General features: G+C 46.3%; 1 protein-coding gene across 1 annotated transcript in view; it reads right to left on the reverse strand.

Annotated features, from left to right (window-relative positions):
• The window catches only part of LOC137438913 (potassium channel subfamily T member 2-like), a 463,350-nt gene that overhangs the window by 81,360 nt on the left and 362,024 nt on the right, over positions 1–19,966 (reverse strand). Inside the window, exons 16-19 of the mRNA XM_078767009.1 lie at positions 9,595–9,744; positions 9,092–9,327; positions 8,683–8,947; positions 4,828–4,933 (exon numbers count right to left, since the gene is read on the reverse strand). Coding sequence (XP_078623135.1) covers positions 4,828–4,933; positions 8,683–8,947; positions 9,092–9,327; positions 9,595–9,744 — 757 coding nt within the window. The remainder of the gene's footprint in view (positions 1–4,827; positions 4,934–8,682; positions 8,948–9,091; positions 9,328–9,594; positions 9,745–19,966) is intronic.

Here is a 19,966-nt window from a genome sequence, read left to right on the forward strand (position 1 = left end):
TCAGCTGTGGATAATATAGACCACAATCCCAGTTCCACGACAGCACACGACTCCTTCCACGGAACTGGTATTTCATTGATACAACATCCAGACTATGACAATCAAGGCACAGACCGAGGTATTGTCATCATCGGGGGTGTCTCAAATGTCAAGACTGTGGAGGACCTTCCACGGTATTACACAGATGTACAACCAGTTAGTTCACTTGCCAAAAGCCACCCTGTACCAGCTGGAACCCAGGCGTCGCTGCAGAGGAATCCTGCACAAGCTGAACTGGATAAAGAGAAGAGGTGGCTCCAGACTGTGAAGGATGCATGTGACAGTGGTGACACACAGAATCCAGGAAACATTTCTTGGGCTGCACATCACGCAGAGAACCAATCGGCCAAGGATACTAGTATCACAGTCACACCCACTGCCTTGCTTCCCCTCTTCCATGACCAAGCCCACTCAGTGGCAATGATCCGCCATGCCATGGATGTCGTGAAAGCAGCGATCAATGAGCTAAACCCTGGACAGATACCTGTCGTCACACTGGACCAACCACTTTATGCGATCGCCAAGCAGGTGCAATGGAACTGGCCAGACACACATGGTGAAGATCTCTTTGTGGTCATGCTGGGTGGTCTACACACAGAGATGGCAGCTTTGAAGACAGCAGGAGACTGGCTGCAAGACAGCGGTTGGACACAGGCATTGGTTCAGGCAGAGATAGCAACAGCTGGCACAGCAGACTCCTTCTTGCGTGCAGCTCACGTCAGCCGTACAAGACGCGCCCACCAAGTAACTGTTGCTGCCCTACACATACTGCAGCATCGTGCATATGACATATACAACGAAAGAGCAACTGCAAGAGATGAGGAACCATTGGAGTTCGAGGCATGGTGTGACCAGAGAGCAGCGGCATGTCCACAGTTTCAGTACTGGGCCACTGTACTTAACCTGGAGCTCTGTATACTCCTCTACATACGTTCACTGAGAGAGTCCAACTTCACGCTGTACATGGACACCCTACCAGAGCTAGCTGCATGGTTCGCTGCATTGGGCCATATCCACTATGCTCGCTGGTTACCAGTCCACATCAGGGACATGGTTGGCATTGCAGAGAAACACCCAGATGTTGCTGCCAAGTTCCATGCGGGGCACTTCACATCCAAGAAGACTAGGCATTCTTTCTCCGCCATCTCCCTAGACCAGGCTCATGAACAAAACAATGCCACGGTCAAAGGCGATGGCGGGGCAGTGGGCCTAACTGAAAATCCAAGTGCCCTTCGACGGTGGATGGTGGCTGGCCCCGAAGTTGCTCGGGTCATCACAGAATTTGAGACCTCACAGCAACTGCGCCAAAGGGGAGAGCACACCCACCACCATGAGCAAACCGACAGTGTGCAGAAGACGTTCGTCCAAGATGTCCGTGCACTGACAACAGTCATCGAAGAGATGGGCAGCCCCTTTGAAGAAGAAAGCACAGATTTGCTGGTCCTGGGCACACTGGAGATCTTGGGCCCAGCTGTTGTAGATACTGTGCGTACAGCTTTACAGATTGGGAGAGATCAGTTCCATTCATTTGAAAAGGAACGTCTGGCAGACAGATCCAAGCCACTCAATGATGTCATCAAACGCAACAAACTCCCGTTGTTTTCATCCATCAAGGTCAAAGCTGCCCAGAAGAGCAAACAACAAGTAGCCTCTGCAAAGAGTGATTCAGAGCTCTTCTCCAGACTATACATCGCATGCCAAACCAGAGATGGGGGTCTCGAGCAGTTCTTCAAACATGAGAACAGCGCACATCCGCCAGCACTCTCGCAAAACAGTGCTTCTGTACGACCGCACATGCACATGTTCTGAGGTGAATCTGGCAAGAAAGAAACTCTTTGCAAAGAAATCTCGATCCATTGAAGCAATACCTCCAACACAGGCCGCCCTAGTACAACACGTGAAGAGAGCAACTTACCAGGGTGGACATTGTTGGGGACAGTCTCTTGTCCCACACTGCTATCTCCCATCACCATGCGACTGGGGGTGGGTGGACAATGACGGACAGTTCGATCCTCTGTGGACAACACTACCAGAAGCTGCCAAATCCTGCTATGAACTCATCTGTTGTGGGTGCGAAAACGGTTGCAGTGGGAGATGCAAGTGCAAGAAAGCGGCTCTGAAATGCACAGCACTGTGTGCCTGTGATGGTGACTGCTCACATTGAGTTGGAACTGTGACACTTGGCATGACTTGATGCAATACGCTCGCTAGTTCTCTTGCTGAACGTGTGTATACAATGTACGTAATATGGGATTATCAGTTGCTTATGTGCATTAAAACATATTTCAATACAACCATTCAATTCATTGACCTCAAGTTTGTACATCCAGACACTAAAATCAAGGCTGTAGCTGGTATAGAACCAGAAATATTTGTAATTAAAGATTTTTAAGCCGCCATTTTGAAATCCAATATGGCGGCCACATTGGGGTGAATTCCAAAGTGGTTCCATATCTGAAAATGTTCTCCATATAATATTCTATCATTCTGCCAAATTTGGTGCTTCCATCACAAAATGCACAATTGGTTTGCTATGCCGCTGCACTATATATATCTACACATATGGGCAGTGTCTGTGTTGTCACTTAACGACTCCCTCAAACTTTTGTTTCCGTGGTTGTGAAGTGTTTTTAATAATGTTGTGGTGATTTTGAATCATGTGGTGGTGAGGTATTTTGAATTATGTGGTGGTGAGGTGTTTTTAAATGACGTGGTGGTGAGGTGTTATTAAATCACATGGTGGTGAGGTGTTTTGAATTACGTGGTGGCGAAGTGTTTGGAATTACGTGGTGGCGAGGTGTTTGGAATTACGTGGTGGTGAGGTGTTTTGAATTACGTGGTGGCGAGGTGTTTGGAATTACGTGGTGGTGAGGTGTTTTTAATTTCGTGGTGGTGAGGTGTTTTTATTACGTGTTTTATGGCTGTGAGGTGTTTTCAATTTCGTGGTGGTGAGGTGTTTTTAATTTCGTGGTGGTGAGGTGTTTTTAATTTCGTGGTGGTGAGGTGTTTTTATTACGTGTTTTATGGCTGTGAGGTGTTTTCAATTTCGTGGTGGTGAGGTGTTTTTAATTTCGTGGTGGTGAGGTGTTTTTAATTTCGTGGTGGTGAGGTGTTTTGAATTACGTGGTGGTGAGGTGTTTTGAATTACGTGGTGGTGAGGTGTAATCGTCCCAAACTTCCAGTCTGCACCCACCCCTCCCCTACGTATGTGCTGAGGGGTTCTTTCTTGAAAAAAAACATTCAACCTAAATTGCCTTTAAAAATGTAATATCACAAACACAACAAATACATTTGTGCAAAATAATTGTTTGTATTATGATTGCTGTAAATCACGACAACACAGCAACTCAGGTACATTCATTATCCTCAGGTAAAATAAGCCCGTTCCTCAGTAACAACGCTTGGTGAGGCGAGCGCAGCGAGCCGAGCCAAGCTAGTATATATATATGTATATATATATGTATGTATGTATGTATGTATGTATGTATGTATATATATATATATATATATATATATATATTTAGATAGTGTTTATTAAGGGCTTATTTTGGTCACAAATAAACGATCAGCAGTATGTTGTCCTGATGAGCTCACAACAAGGGAGAAATTTACATCGACATCTCTGCCTTCATCTATTTATGACCATAGACCTTTAATCCCAGTCTGTAAACACTTGAGTACCATATGGATGCCTCCTAGTTTGGAGGTGATGTGTTGGTATAATTTATGCACATGATGTCAGCATCATGTCATTGGGTCAGAGTGTTTCTTTGATTAATTTTAATATTCCTGACTGCAAGCCTCCTGAATGGTGCTCAGCAGGACAGAGACAATGTGTCCGCGTGGCAGGCTACACTTGTTGCTCACAGGTCGTGCAGCAACTGCTGTGGTGAAACTTGATCTATATATATATATATATATATATATATACATATATATATATATATATACATATATATATATATATATACACACAGCTTATACAACAACACAACTGCATCAGTTCAATCCACACCGGTGATTTTCTTCATTATAATGAACATTTGTTATTTGATGTTGCCTGCTAGACCAATTAGCCAGAGGAGAGTCTTGAGTAATCGATGTTCAGGAAACTTAACGTGTAGCCATGACCAGGAGGATACGTTCGGGGGAGGTGGAAGGAGACATGTTGTACCACGTTGCACAACTTACCCCTGAATTTACTTCCACACAATATCCTTGTAATAGTGATCTCATTTGATTAGGCTTTGGGGAGAACTCATTCAACCACACACCAATGGAATTAGATTAGAGATAGAGTGGCTCTTCGATATTACACAAAGAGAAAGCTCATATGCTAATCGTGCAGTTACTGAGGAAATGCTTGCAATAGCAATACAATTAATTTCCTACCGATCACATGGTGTTTCAACAAGAGGGGTCGGTCATCAATCCATTGGGCATAACATGAGAAACCACAGACAAATAACATACCAGACATATGAGTAAACAAATGGCACATTAGGAGGAGGCCATTTGGCCATCCATTCCTATGCCATCCCTACAATCCAGCACTGACACTGACCGCAGGTTGCGCCAATGATATAGCTAACCTCAAGCATGGAATTTGGTCAGGGCTCGAGCACTCGATGGCACATTACTTTCAAAGGATGCAAAGGGATCTTGAGGAGACGGGCAACCAAGATGCAGACAGTGCAGCTGGCTTTACATCGACATTGAGAAATGAATCCCAGAGAAACAGAAATGGCCTTCAGGATAACGAGGAGAATAAGCACTAGACAGAATCACCTTGTCCAGCCGGAGGCAGCACAAATTAACCTTCTCCGACGTGAGATGGCAAAGAGTGGGCGAACTTCCAATGTATGGGGAGTTGGGAGGGTAACCTCGGATCCAGCTGAAACGACATCGTTTACAAAGTTAGGAGAATGTTTTGGTTGGTGCCGAGATAATAGTACGATCAACTCCAGATGTGAAGTTAAAACCTGGATTTAGGGCAAGTTCTATTGAAGAATAACATGACCAGGCCTACAATGCTGCAAATGTAGATTGATGATGTCATGATGAGGCATATAACAGGAAGATAACGATCTTTATTTTGTTTTCTTATTGAAAATAATTATATATATATATATATATATATATATATATATATATATATATATATATATATATATATATATATATATATATATATATATATACATACATACATACATATATATATATATATATACTGAAACGCAAAAGAAACTTACCACCTTTGAAACCTTTAAATATCAACAATAACACTGCGTGTAGTAAATGTGTGAACTTATTTGTGGACAATAGTGTCCTCACTGTCAGACAAAATGGTCACGGATGGTCACTTGAACCTTCAATGGTCACTTCATAGCACAGCTGTTGAACAGCCGTTTTGACTGTCAGTGATTAGCCAAGGGGTACGGGATGATTTTAATGAGCTGCACGTGATGTCTTGATATTGGCTTTAAAAAGGCCAGTGCAAAATGGGCATTTTGACCGAAAAATTTGACCATTTTGACCAACTTCAAAAAGACCGAAAACGCAAAAGAAACTTATCACTTGTTTGAAATGTAATAAAATTGTAACAGTTCAAAATAAAACAAACCAACAATTGCTAATTGAAACATTGGCATTTTATTGATGACGTGTCAAGTTTTTGACCAAGATACACCATCTCATCAGTTTGTTCTACAGTACAGAACAGCACAGGGTGCAATGTCAGTCCCCTTTCAATAGCGTGTGTGGCCACCATTGTTTTGGATACAGGCAGTGGATCGTCGGCGTATACTGCCTACCAGTCTTTGGATGGATTGCTGCTGGATTCTGTCCCACTCAGTCCTCAATGTCGGAAGCAGCTCTGCCTGTGTCCTGGCCCTGCCAACTACGCGTCTCCCAAACTCATCCCACAGGTGCTCTATGGGATTCAGGTCAGGGGAGAGCGCAGGCCACTGCATGGTGTTGATGTTCTCGCCTTGGAGAAATGCAGTGGTAAAGCGAGCAGCATGGGGACGAGCATTGTCATGCTGAAAGGTTCTCAGTTCTGGTGGTCTATCAGGAATGGCAGCAGATGAGGTCGCAGGATGTTATCCACATACCGCTGGGCGTTAAGATTCCCATCCACAACCACCAGTGGCGTCCTGTACCGGCCTGATATGGCGGCCCACACCATCACACTTGGGCCACCCCACCTGTTGGCTTGACGCATGCAACAATCGGCATATCGCTCGCCAGTTCTTCTCCAGACACGCTCACGCCCATCAGGACTGTCCACACAGAACCTTGACTCATCGCTGAAAGCGACCTCGTTCCACTGCGCCAAGGTCCACCGCTGATGCTGCTGGCACCATCTCTTTCGGTTGCGGCGATGGGCAGCCGTCATCACGGGGCCTCTGTATGGTCTTCTGGCAGTCAGACCATAGTCATGCAGTCGTCTTCGTGCAGTATCATTGGAGATCCGTGAGTTTGCACGCCCCGGAGTTTCTGCCGCAGTGCGGGATACTGGACGGAATCTATCCCGCAGGTGACTTCGGACCATCTGCCTGTCCTGCCTTGCAGTGGTGACTCTTGGCCTCCCTGATCGAGGTCTGTCATCTGCAGAGTTGTGGAGGGTGTCTCTGACCACCAGGGCCGATATCGTCTGGTGTGAACAGCCAAGGCGACGTGCCACCTCACGGTAGCTCAGTCCGCCTTGCAGCATGCCCAGGGCACGCTGCCGTTGATCCCCTGACAATCGTGGCATGTTGATTGAAATGCCCATTTTGCACTGGCCTTTTTAAAGCCAATATCAAGACATCACGTGCAGCTCATTAAAATCATCCCGTACCCCTTGGCTAATCACTGACAGTCAAAACGGCTGTTCAACAGTTGTGCTATGAAGTGACCATTGAAGGTTCAAGTGACCATCCGTGACCGTTTTGTCTGACAGTGAGGACACTATTGTCCACAAATAAGTTCACACATTTACTACACGCAGTGTTATTGTTGATATTTAAAGGTTTCAAAGGTGGTAAGTTTCTTTTGCGTTTTCGGTCTTTTTGAAGTTGGTCAAAATGGTCAAATTTTTCGGTCAAAATGCCCATTTTGCACTGGCCTTTTTAAAGCCAATATCAAGACATCACGTGCAGCTCATTAAAATCATCCCGTACCCCTTGGCTAATCACTGACAGTCAAAACGGCTGTTCAACAGTTGTGCTATGAAGTGACCATTGAAGGTTCAAGTGACCATCCGTGACCGTTTTGTCTGACAGTGAGGACACTATTGTCCACAAATAAGTTCACACATTTACTACACGCAGTGTTATTGTTGATATTTAAAGGTTTCAAAGGTGGTAAGTTTCTTTTGCGTTTCAGTATATATATATATATATATATATATATATATATATATATATATATATATATATATATATATATATATATATATATATATATATATATATATATATATATATATATATATTATATATATATATATATATATATATATATATATGTATATGTATGAAAAATCAGCGCCTTATCAAAGAAGGTTAAACGATTGAAAAGAATCAACTTTTAATCCATCAGATTAAATGTTGAGTAATGGTTTGAGCGTCTGCTCTGGGTCTGGGTGGTCGGTGGTTTGATGCCAACACACCACGGCGGAGTAAGTGCTGCCTCCTTGCTCGAGAGCATGGACAAACATTCGTAGGTTGGCAACAATTGTGCAGGCTTCACGGGCCTATTGGCCTCCTGTGAAGTTCATTGAAAGAGTTATATTAATATATAACATGCACGATTCGTTTGCCAGACTGAACATCAGTTCGTCATTTAAATACAAGCTTCTCTATAATATTAATATGAATTCCCTTCCAAGGAACGTTGACGCAGGGGGAGGCTGTTGGGCCCATCAGAGCCTGCACTATTATTGCCAACTTATTTCCATGCTATATCGTTTTTAAGTGCTGATTGTCGATCAAGGAAGCAGCACATACCATTTTGAAAGCCTTTTGTATGAATGTACAAATGCCAAAGACCGTGAGGTCAAACCATTGTGCAAACTTCACAAGCAATCAAGTTCTTCCGAATAGGAAGGTTCGACCAAGGTCTGCGGTGATGTCTGCATTACAAGAATATTCATTTGCCTCCATTTGTAGTTCAAGCCACCGAAAATCCCCCAGAGAATTCAATTATTTTTCATTGCTCTCTCGTTTTGCCTTCTCAAATAATTTGTCTCTGCGCCATCCATTTCTCAACTGTTAACCTTTTATCCTACGCGACAAGGTAATCGAGATTATTCTAATCATAATTATTGGTATTTATGTTAGGTGTGCCAATAATCTCATGCAAAGCATATCCAGATATACAGGTGTGAGACTAGAGAAAACAAATAAATAGAAATTAACTTATTCAGTCTCCATGTGTGCAAGTGCAGTAAATAAATAAATTAATTGAATGGAATAAACTTTTGGATTGAATGATGTGAAACCATGACAACTCAACAACAGTTTGGCATTAGTATGGTTTCAGAGGTGAGGGTGTAGCCCTATATTTTCATCAAACAATTTAAATTTTAAGGGAGGTGAAGAGTGAGTGGGGCTGGAAATCTTCCAATTGGCAGAAATCTGGCAAATCAAATTTCACCCTGATCCGCTGGGCATCTCTCCCTCCGATTGGTTGGCTTCGTCCTCAGAAGGGTCACTCAAGAGTTCAGGGGGCAGTAGTGGGGCGCCAGGGTCTCCCAACTCCAGCACGGGAGCAATGCTTGGCCTACGACTACCGGAACCGGTTCCTTGCCCGCCAGCACCACCGCAGTGTACGGGCAGAGTTAAGGTTGGTCCACCTGCGGTGGCACACAGGTCTTGATTGCTGTGGTAGTCAGTGTTTTGAAGGCCCATTGCCACTGAGCCTGACAGATTCACATGGCACAAGGATAAGCAATGATGAGACAAGTGGAGGACAACCATTATAATACAGCATTTGTGAATCATTATCGAAGTCAGCTACGAAAAGTGTATAAATAAAGTAAATTTTAACATTTGGGATGGCATACCCAGGCTGGTAAGAACACTCTGCACAGGGATCTGCGCTGCACCAGAGAAGGTTAGACCATTGTGACCTGCATTGGTCATCTCTTCTTGCTGCTTGAAGATGAATGCAGAATTCTCCTCCTTTGTGACATTGATGTAGAAGCAGGCATCTGAAGAACTCATGATGTGTCTTGGTCCAGGATTCAACAGGATGCTAGTGCTGTCCATCTGCCTTGCTCCGATGAGGCAAACACCATACCTGCCAATTACAGATACCAGAAACACAACAACGAAGTCAGAACCAACCACTTGCCTTTTTTAGTATCCTTGCTGGATGTGCCTGTGAATACCAAATATTATTATAACTTCCCACACTCTAAAAGTCCTTTCATGAGCAATTTCAATCAGCATGAAAACTGTTAAAGTAAAAATGTCAAAGGATTGCCTCTGGGGAGCTGTTTATAATACGTTATAGGAATAAAAGAAGGCCATTTCTGCAAAATCATTCTGAAAGGTAAAATCTTACTTCTTGTGTGCGTGGAATGAGGCAAAGGTGAAGCTTTTCCCTTCATATTCTCCAAAGAACTTGCTCTCTCCCAGTTGGATATGGTAGATTTCATTGCCAGAACAGCGGCCATACATCCTCTGCCAGGCTTCAGGAGACTGCTGGCCCTCCCTGTCTCAGCACCACATGAAAAGGCCATGATTCATGACATGTGCTTTGGATTCAAAGGCATTTTCCTGCATGTACACATAAATGTAAATGTATATATATAGTGTGTGTGTGTGTGTGTGTGTGTGTGTGTGTGTGTGTGTGTGTGTGTGTGTGTGTGTGTGTGTGTGTGTGTGTATGTATATATATATATATATATATATATATATATATATATATATATATATATATAGGTGCGGATCTCGAGCTCGTCGACGTACTAAGGGGGGATTAAGCCCTGCTCCCCCTCGAGCTCCGAGTCCATGAGGCCGCCCCCACACTACACTCGTAGTGGACGGATTGCTAAGCAATTCCAGCCGCCGAGCCCACAGCCACGTGTGGAAGGGTTAACGGTCACGACCCGAGTACCTTCGACACACGCAGCCGTGAGAACGGGGACTGAACCTCGCACGAGTCACGCTGGTATTGAACGCCCGAGCGGTTTGTGCATCGCGTAACTCGTGCCTTTATTCACTATTGAACCCGATCGAGCGGTTTTAATTCGTGCAATGCTAGGCCAATGGAGAAAGGATGAAGACGGCCAGGTTGGAAACAAACCACAGGATTTATTCACAAATGTACAGTATTCATAGAAAAGGGACACAGCGAAGAATCTTAACGGCCTTACATACGTTCCCAGACAAGGGCCCTCAGACTTGTTCGGGGAAGGGGGAGGAAGAGGGGAATGCGCCCGAAGCGCGGCCGCTCGTGCAGTTTGCCCGGACGGGCTCGTTTGGCAGATACCCCCAAGGATCGCTCCAACCCCAGGACACTACAGCCGGGGATGTTCGCGGCAGGGGCATTGACCACGGTCGTGCACGTAGCAGGAAACCGAGGAGCGTATCTCAAGTTCAGCGAGGCAAAAGCGCGCGTATATTCAGGGAGTCCAGGCAGAGAGAGCATCGGGGCAGAGAGAGTTCAGAGTGCCATATATATTGTTACGGATCTCGGGGGTCGGCGCTCCCCTTATCAAGGGGGGGGGGGGTTAATCCCCTTGTCTTTTTGGGTGGCCGTCCCGAGTCCTGGAAGTTATAATGTCCTTCCCGGCGCGGAGTTAGGTAGGGTTTTGCTAGGCCTTGGGGTTCGCTGCTACCTAAGTACTAACGCCCGCCGGAAACGAGGGAATAACTCCCGCTCGAACCACGGATATGATGGATAATGCCGAGCGGTTAGCAATCCGCGATCCGAGCTATTAACAAAGACTAAACCCGATGGTAGCGGTTCCTAATCGTGCCACAGCTACTCAATTGAGAGAAAGGACGGATGCGATCGGATTAGGTAAAACCAAGAAAGAACAAGGTAATTTATTACAAATATACAGGAGGAAAGAGGAAATGAAAGGATGTACAGGAGGAGGAAGAAGAAGCAGGACACAGGGCAGTCTTATTACAGTCTTAACTTATGACCCCAGACAAACATACACACTCACACGGGGATTGTAGCTGGTAGGGTGGAAGGTCCAGGTAGATGGTCCAGGCTCCAGTCGACTCCGTCCAGGCTCCGGTCCCGTGGGCGAAATCCGGCAGGCAGCTCCACGTGTAGTTGGACGCGAGCGGACCTTACATATAATGGGGGGGGGGGGGGGGGGGGAGGCTGGTGTCCTTCAGCGTACGTGATAACTGCACCAGCGTGCCAAACGCTCTCTCTCTCTCAAGTTCTCTATTCAGCGCCAGCGAGTGAGTCCTCCTTTGCAAATGTGCGCACCTCCAACAAGTCCTCCCAAGTTTGTTTGCAATGAGCGCCACTGAATAGTCCTTTACAATGCGCGCTCTCCCACCAGTCCTTTCGCCACTGCCGTGTGCACGCGAGTCCTTTCGCCTGAGTGCCGCCGAATAGTCCTTTCGCCTGAGCGCCGCCGAATAAGTCCTCCTGTGAAAGGGCTTTGCGTTCGCGCTTATATAACGCGCGCCAAGATCACTCCGCCAGCCAAAAAGCCATGCCCGTCGGTGATCTTGCCTCAGCCTTTGTTGGCTGGTGAAGGCTTACCGGCCACACCTTTGACGGCTGGTTGACAGGCCACACCTTGTTCTTGGCGTTCCGCCCCCTTTTTCCTCGGGCCTGACCGCATGGTTAATGGCGGCGCTTGAGCGAGCTTCAGCAGCAAGGCAGCGAACGCTGCTACCAAGGCGCGTAATGGCGGCTCTTGGAGAGAGAGGTCGCAAAATGGACGAAAGGGAATGGGACCTACTCCTTATTTAATTGATGCAACGCAGATTCAACTATTGGAAACACAGCCTTAAATAAACACATAATAATGAAATAACTGAGTTCCTATGGTGGCCTACGTGTTGCTTGTGGACTAATTAGGGGTGCAACCTTTAACCTTTAATGTCATATTTACAAGTGATTTTATTTATTTACAAAAGTGTGGGTTCTACAACCACAACAATATATCTATATATATATATTTATATATATATATAATTATAATTTCAAAACACACCCAGTCACAAGTGTGCCTCACTGACCGGTTCCTCAGTCGAGGTCCTCAGCATCATCCCGTTTCGGCCCTTCAAACTCAATACGGTCAGCTAAGGTGGGCCAGCAGGGGCACATGTGCCTCCACATGCAGCAGCTACACCCGGATGCGTACATACCCCCACCCACAGCCAGTGAGAACACAGACTACAACAACAAAACCGCCTCCACTCCCAGAATCCAAAGCCCCTCATCCACTCACTCACAAACCAAAACAAACAAAAAAAACACCCTTACAACATGCACCACTCAAACAAAAACACATTCAAGCAAAACCACACCCACTCCTGCAACACACACACACGCATACACACACACAACACACCATTCACACATCTCCATTTCTCATCCACACTCAGTCACTACCCCTTTAGACTGAAATGAACCACCACTCACAACCTCAACCTACACCGTTCAATGTGCCTCCATAAACTTCCTCCATATCCAAAGTGAGCCTTTCAAGGCAACCTGGGCCACTCTGTCATACATCCTCCTTCTTCTTTCTGTGCCACGCACTCCAAGCCGAGCAAGAAATGCAGAAAAGGAATTGTCAATATACCCTCTACACCCCACCTCAAATGGCTGACAAGAAAATCGCCAACCCTTCTCCCGCCACTCTGCCTCCAGCTCACTGTACTTTCCTCTCTTCCTCTCGTGCACCTCCTCCATGTTATCTTCCAAAGGTACAGACAATTCCCCTAAGATGACCTGTCTTGTTGCACCTGACCAGACAACTATGTCATGCCTCAACCTTGTCACACAGATCTCCTCTGGAAATATCAATTGTGGCTTTAGGTCTTCCACAACCTGCCAATCACAAGCATCTGACAGCCCTCTTCCTTTCCACCTCCTCCTGTTTCCAACTCTCACCACTTGGCCCTCTTTGACAAACAACACCTCTCCTCCATCGGTCTCCTTCTCCACTCTTCTCGCTCTTGATGCAACATCTGCACTACCACCACCAGCACCTGATCATGCCTCCACTTGTATCTTCCTGCTGCCAATGCTACTGAGCATGCACTCAGTACATGCTGCACTGTTCCCAAACCTACACACAAAGAACATCTCTCCTCCTGCAACAACCCCCACAATCTCAAGTTTACTGGTGACGGAAGCACATCATACATTGACCGCAACAGGAAACTCAACAATATTGGCTCCATCCTCCAAATCTCTTGCCACTTCAATGTCCTCACCTGCACACCTAGTCCAAGCACCTTGCTGTGCCTGTCTGTTTTCACAAATCTCCCCTCCTCCTTTCTTCTCACCTCCCTCTCAACCATCTTCCTCCTCTCTTTCACACATGCCTTTCCCCATCGCTCATGCTTCATCCACCCCAAGCTATGCTTCCCGTGCTGTACCATCCCCACGACCTCCTCCTGTTGCAACCGCTCCTCCATCTCATCCACTTCTGCTCTTGCATTCCAGTTCCGACTTCCCTTCTTCTCTAGGAGAGCATTCTTTACCACTGAATCACTCGAATCCCGCAACATCATAAACTCCCGCACCCTCACCACCTTACCACCTTAGACTCCTCGGTTAATGATGTCAAGAGAAACCAGAGTTTTCCACCCTGACCATGAAAGGCAATGTTCGTCAAACAGCATGGCACTACCAACCACCTCCTCACAAACCCGGTCACCACAACCTCCATCCTCTCTACATGCCCAATCGCAATATCACACATCAATGGCCACAACACTCGTGGCATGAATCCAAACTTCAAACACCATACCTTCAACTTACCTGGCAAACCACATCCATCAATCCTCTTCAAACCATCAAAAGCTTGTTTCTCACGTCCTCCACCCTTCCCACATCATTCAACTCCACTGTATACCATCTTCCCAAACTCTTCATAGGGGCCACTGTCAATGATGGAACCACCTTCCCTCCCAGCTCAAACTAGTGCATGTTCTCCACCACTCCTCGACTTTCTTGCTTTAAAGCCCATTGTTTCCCACAGCATCAACCTTTCTAGCCGTCCCAGTACCTGTACTGCTGCATCAGCCGACTGTTGGACAACTGTCAGGTCATCGATGAATGCAAACATCACTGGCAAACTCTGACCAGGGGCTAGCTCCACTACTTTCCCATGTCCACTTACCGCACGTATCAACAACTCCATAACCAACACAAACAAAATAGGGGAGATGGTCCATCCCATCGGTATCGCCACTTACAACTTCTGCCACTCTGGTACATAGGAATGTGTCACAAACCGCATCCAAAACTGATCATAATATGCCATCAAAAAATCCCTAAACCTTCGTGGCACCCAAAATAAATCCATGGCATACCTGATCAAGGCATGTGGCACTGACCCATATGCATTCTCCAAATCCAGCCATACCAACGCAACATCCTTCCTTTGCCTCCTGTAACACTTGCCAGACCATTGCCAAGTGTTCAATGCATCCTGGTGATCCTATATATTTATATATACATATATATTGTTGCAGATATGAGGACTGTATTTTTTTTATTGTGTGTTTTATTATTATTATTATTGGTTATTCTGCGCCTCCTGCCTCCGGAGCTGTGTAAAGGTCAAAGGGCGTCCCATAATTAGTCCAAAAGCATGCACGTCAGCCAATCATAGAATACCCCTGTTCGATAGTTATATCTTATTATGTGTTTTAGGGTAAGGCTGTATCTCCCATTAATTGAAATACTCCATTGCACCAGTGAAAGAGATAGATTCCCTTCATTCCCACTCCCAAAACTTCCATTCCCCCTTTTCGTCAATTGCCATTCGCAATGCCAACCAACAATTGCCGCCATTGGCCACGAGACAGGGTTGGGGAAGAAAGGCGGGTCCCCACCTCGTCATAGAGGGGAGGAGTGAGTCAGCCCCACTCAACCAACCACGAACAAGGGGTTGGACTTGGAGAGGGTGTGGAGAGAAACATCGAGGAGGTTCGCGAAGGTTGAGGGGCGGGGCCTATATAACCCGCAGCTAGGGCGTTTCCCGAAGAGATGAGCTTTTACAGAGAGACGAGAGGGAGTCCAAGCGGTTGAGTCCAAGAGAGGCGCTTTGAGTTGAGTCCGAGAGAAGTCCAGAGTTGAGCTGCAGCTCGAGCCACCGAAACTGCATTTACTGCAGCTCGAGCCACCGAAACTGCATTTACTGCAGCTCGAGCCACCGAAACTGCACTTACTGCAGCTGGAGCCACCGAAACTGCAGCCACAGCAGCGTGAGGCCTGGACGGCAGTTTGGAGCAGGGCCGCGAAGGGGCGGCGGCTGCCCAACGAGTCGATCGGTTGCAGGACCAGTTGGACCTCCCTATCCCGCCAGCCATCCATCTCCCGCCAGTCCTATCATCATTTCCCGCGTGAGTCTGTCCTTGTTTGTTCTGTCCCTGGGTTAATTAAGACTGTAGGTAAGCTAGCGTTGCACTGTGTATCTAATATCTTCTGTAAATAAACGTGATTGCTTTCTTCCTGCTTATATGTGTAAATAATAAATCCAATTACTCTTCTGTATGTCTTCTTCCTCTTTGTATTCGGTCGCTTTAGAGTTTTCCATATTGAGCAGCCGCGGTGCGATTCGGCCAACGTTTGGGTGGAATCGGGTTCTAGTCGGGGACTAACTGTTCGGTCGCGGTAATACCACCGCTCGGTAAAATAACATCCTTTAACCGCGTCCGTAACAATATTGTTGCGGATCTCAACGTCGGCCCTTCCCCTTATCAAGGGGGGATTAGTCCCCTTGTCTTTCACGAGCCGACGTGATCCAGGGCTATGGCGTTCCTTCCGGTCAGCGTTGGGTAGGGTCGTAGGCCGAATTCCTAATACATAATAACCAACGCCTCCCAGGAAGCAAGGAAATAACCCCGCCCGAATCACGGTTGTAGTGGAAATGCCGAGCGATAGCAAGCCTTGATCCGAGCTGTCAACAGAACTAAACCCGATTTGAGCGGTTCCGAATCGTGCCACACGTACCCAATGGAGGAAAGGACTGATACGGTCGAATTAGGAAGAAACAAGGAATAACAATTGGTTTATTAACAATTTGTACAGGAAGGAGAAGAAGAGCACACAGTGAAGCTTATACAGTCTTACTTATCCCCTGGACATGGGCCCGTTTCACTCTCAGACACACTCACATGGGGATGTAGAAGGTCAGGGTGATGGTCCAGGGATGATAGCGTCCAGGCAGTCGCTCCGGTCCCCGACTCGTACCGTGAAGCAGATGGTCAGGGCAGCAGAAGCTCCCCGCGGGTCGTTTACGCGGAGCGGACAGTTACAGGGTGAAAGGCACGGCTGGCTGGTGGTTACTTCGTGGCTCCCCGCATACGTAATAAATGCACTCGCGCTATATGCGCTCCCAATGCCGCTCAATAGGCGCTCCCCAATGCGCTTTCCTCACGAGGCCTCTTTGCACAATCACGTCGCATAAACCCTTTGGTAGCAAGCGCGATTCCTTCAGTCCTCTAATACAGTTCTCTCATGAGGGCCGTCCTTTTCAACGAGTGCAGTTGCGTCAGTCCTCTTACAAAGCCCCTCGCTCATCAGTCCTGTTACAAAGCCCCTCGCTCATCAGTCCTTCTGGTAAAGCGCAATTCCTTCAAGTCCTCTCGCATCAGTCCTTTTGGTAAGTCCCGTGGAAGGGCTTTGTGCGCGGGTTTATATAGCGCCACCCAGCGAACCCTCTGGAACTTGCCAGCCGCGCTCTTACCACACCCCTCACGCCCTTTCACCCGAGCCCTGGTTGGTTGTTGGCTCTTACCGTCTCGCTGCCGCTCCCCGACCTCAACGCCGGCTCCACCCTCTCTCATGCCTACCTCGTGGCATTTGGCTGGTTTCGAGCGAAAACCCTTGCCAGCAGCGAACGCTGCTCACAAAGGAGGTGGATTAGCCGAATCAGGGCGCGGGATGGATACTGCCCAACGAGGTAGATTTGGAGGGTGGGCCGCAACATGAACGGGACCTAAGCTTATTTCTTTTACACAACGCAGGTATCACTAATGGAAATGACCTTATTCTCACACATACTATGACATAACTAATGTTCTAAGGTGGCCTATGTGTTGCTTGTGGACTAACTATGGGGGCAAACCTTTAACTTTTAATGATGGTATATGTACATTCTCAGAACCGCAACAATACATATATATATATATATACCCACCCAGGTGGTGAGGTGTTTTTAATAACATGGTGGTGAGGTGTTTTGAATTACGTGGTGGTGAGTTGTTTTTAATAACGTGGTGGTGAGGTGTTTTGAATTACGTGGTGGTGAGGTGTTTTGAAATTTGTGGTGGTGAGGTGTTTTGAATTACGTGGTGGTGAGGTGTTTTTAATAACGTGGTGGTGAGGTGTTTTGAATTTCGTGGTGGTGAGGTGTTTTGAATTACGTGGTGGTGAGGTGTTTTTAATAACGTGGTGGTGAGGTGTTTTGAATTACGTGGTGGTGAGGTGTTTTGAATTTCTTGGTGGTGAGGTGTTTTGAATTACGTGGTGGTGAGATGTTTTGAATTACGTGGTGGTGAGGTGTTTTTAATTACGTGGTGATGAGGTGTTTTGAATTACGTGGTGGTGAGGTGTTTTTAATTACGTGGTGGTGAGGTGTTTTGAATTACGTGGTGGTGAGGTGTTTTGAATTATGTGGTGGTGAGGTGTTTTGAATTACGTGGTGGTGAGGTGTTTTGAATTACGTGGTGGTGAGGTGTTTTGAATTATGTGGTGGTGAGGTGTTTTGAATTACGTGGTGATGAGGTGTTTTGAATTATGTAACATACATTTATGTAATATGCAATTATGTAACATACAATTACTCTGTAATGACATGTATATATTGTTACGTTTGTGGAGGTAGAGGACGAATTGCTATAGTGGAGATGGGATTGTATAAATTAGCATGGACCGCGTGCGAGTAGGAAGACATTTTGATGTGCATAAGTAGAAAAAAAACCTGTGAGCTTGAGGTTGTTTATGTGTTTCTTCATGGGGGTGAAGACATCCTAATTAGGTAGGGTTTAAAGATAATTTCCCCAGTGTGTGCTTCCCCCTGTGAGTTTTCCCTATGTTTTATATTTACGAGGCCGTCCATACAAAACGTCCATTAAATCAATGCCTTCCATTAACCAACTACCACGACCGCAGACAATGCCGAACATTCCCGATCAAACAATTAAACCCCGCCTCTAAAGGTTCGTAACTAACAGGCAACTAACCCCACCCCACCAACCAACTAAGGAACAAGGCCACACCCCCAGAGTGGGACGAGGAGCGTGGAAACTATCGTGGCCGGCAGACCACGCCCCGAGCTTCGTCATTTGTCGAGCCGACCATGGAGCGATTGAGTGTAACGCGGCGATTGGTCGGGGTGACGTCAGAGCGAGAAGGTTCGAAAAGGAGGAGGAAGAATCATCTGTCTCTCTCGGCTGACTTTCGTGGTGGGCTGACGCTTTTGTCTCGGGTGGCTCGTGTGGAGGTTTTGAGGAGAACTGTTCGGGGCTCAGAAAACCTTGCAGAGTTGGAGCCAGAGGTGCTGTTGGCTGTGGAGCTGTTCGGAGGAGTTGGAAGCCGCGTCTTGCTTGGCGGTTCGATGTGTATTCTTCCACATATGTATGAAGGGGGAATGGGGGGGGGAGGAATTGAGGCTCATGCATATCGAGGTTTATTCTTCCACATACGGTATGTATGAAGCACAAAATGGTGTGGAGGGGGAAAGGGGGGGTTAAAAACTCTGCCATGTTTGTGTGTCTCATAAATAAATGGCCCCAAATATAGGCCCCAATAAATCTGAAAAACACTTCATCCTTGAATAGAAATTGATGAGCTGAATTGCTGATGAATCAAAATCATGACAGGTAGCATTCAGAGGTGGGAGCAAAAAAGCTAATGATCGAATGGTGGTGGAATAAAGTCTGGAAAAGATGGAGGGATCCATCGGGAGAAGGGGTGGAAGTGGGAGGGGTGGGGGGTGGGGGGTGGGGGGAGGGGTGATCCGGTCCATCGGTTGTTGTTGTTTTTTTCTTTCAGGTCTTTTATTCTTCAACGCCAATTTCGAAAACAACAACAACAACAACAATCTTGAGGGGTTTAAATACAAAACACTTGTAGCACATGTTCTATGTGTTTCTAACTATAATCAGGGCATTCGGTTGTTACATGAGTTGCATCATATGGAAATAAAGTACTATAATAAAGCCATATAGCAAGCTCCGCAGATAGTAAAAAGGGGAGTCGAAAGGTTTGTGGAACCCGGCACAGATGGTACTCCTTTGCTATGTAATGTCCAGCCAGTGTCTCTTATTCTTTCCACTGGTGATTGCGTTTCTTCATACCATTGAAATATTTGGCTCCGCATATTTTTCGGGGGAAAAACGTTTTGAAATTGTCTTCATATTTTGTATAACTCCTATCAGGGTGCCTACGACTGACCATGAACATTTCTATTGCACACAAATGTACCTTGGATGGGCCGCTATTACATCGTAGGATGCTGCTGAAGCAGCTCCCAATACAAAGGAGAAATTTGTAATGAGAGACCCAGAATGGGACACCTCTGAGCTACCTTGTCAGGCCAAAATCCTTACCTTTTACCTATAGATACCAAGGAGCTGATACTCTAGGTCTCCCACCTTTTGAATGGTATAAGGAATAGATCTGTGTAATATGAAAGCTAAATCTTCAATGGTTTTTCAAATATCGTGTGCACAAGCCGAGTGACCGAGATGGTTGCCATGGAAACACAATT

The sequence above is a fragment of the Myxine glutinosa genome, chromosome 13 (assembly GCF_964187855.1).
Source record: "Myxine glutinosa chromosome 13, kmMyxGlut1.1, whole genome shotgun sequence".
Classification (NCBI taxonomy): domain Eukaryota; kingdom Metazoa; phylum Chordata; class Myxini; order Myxiniformes; family Myxinidae; genus Myxine; species Myxine glutinosa.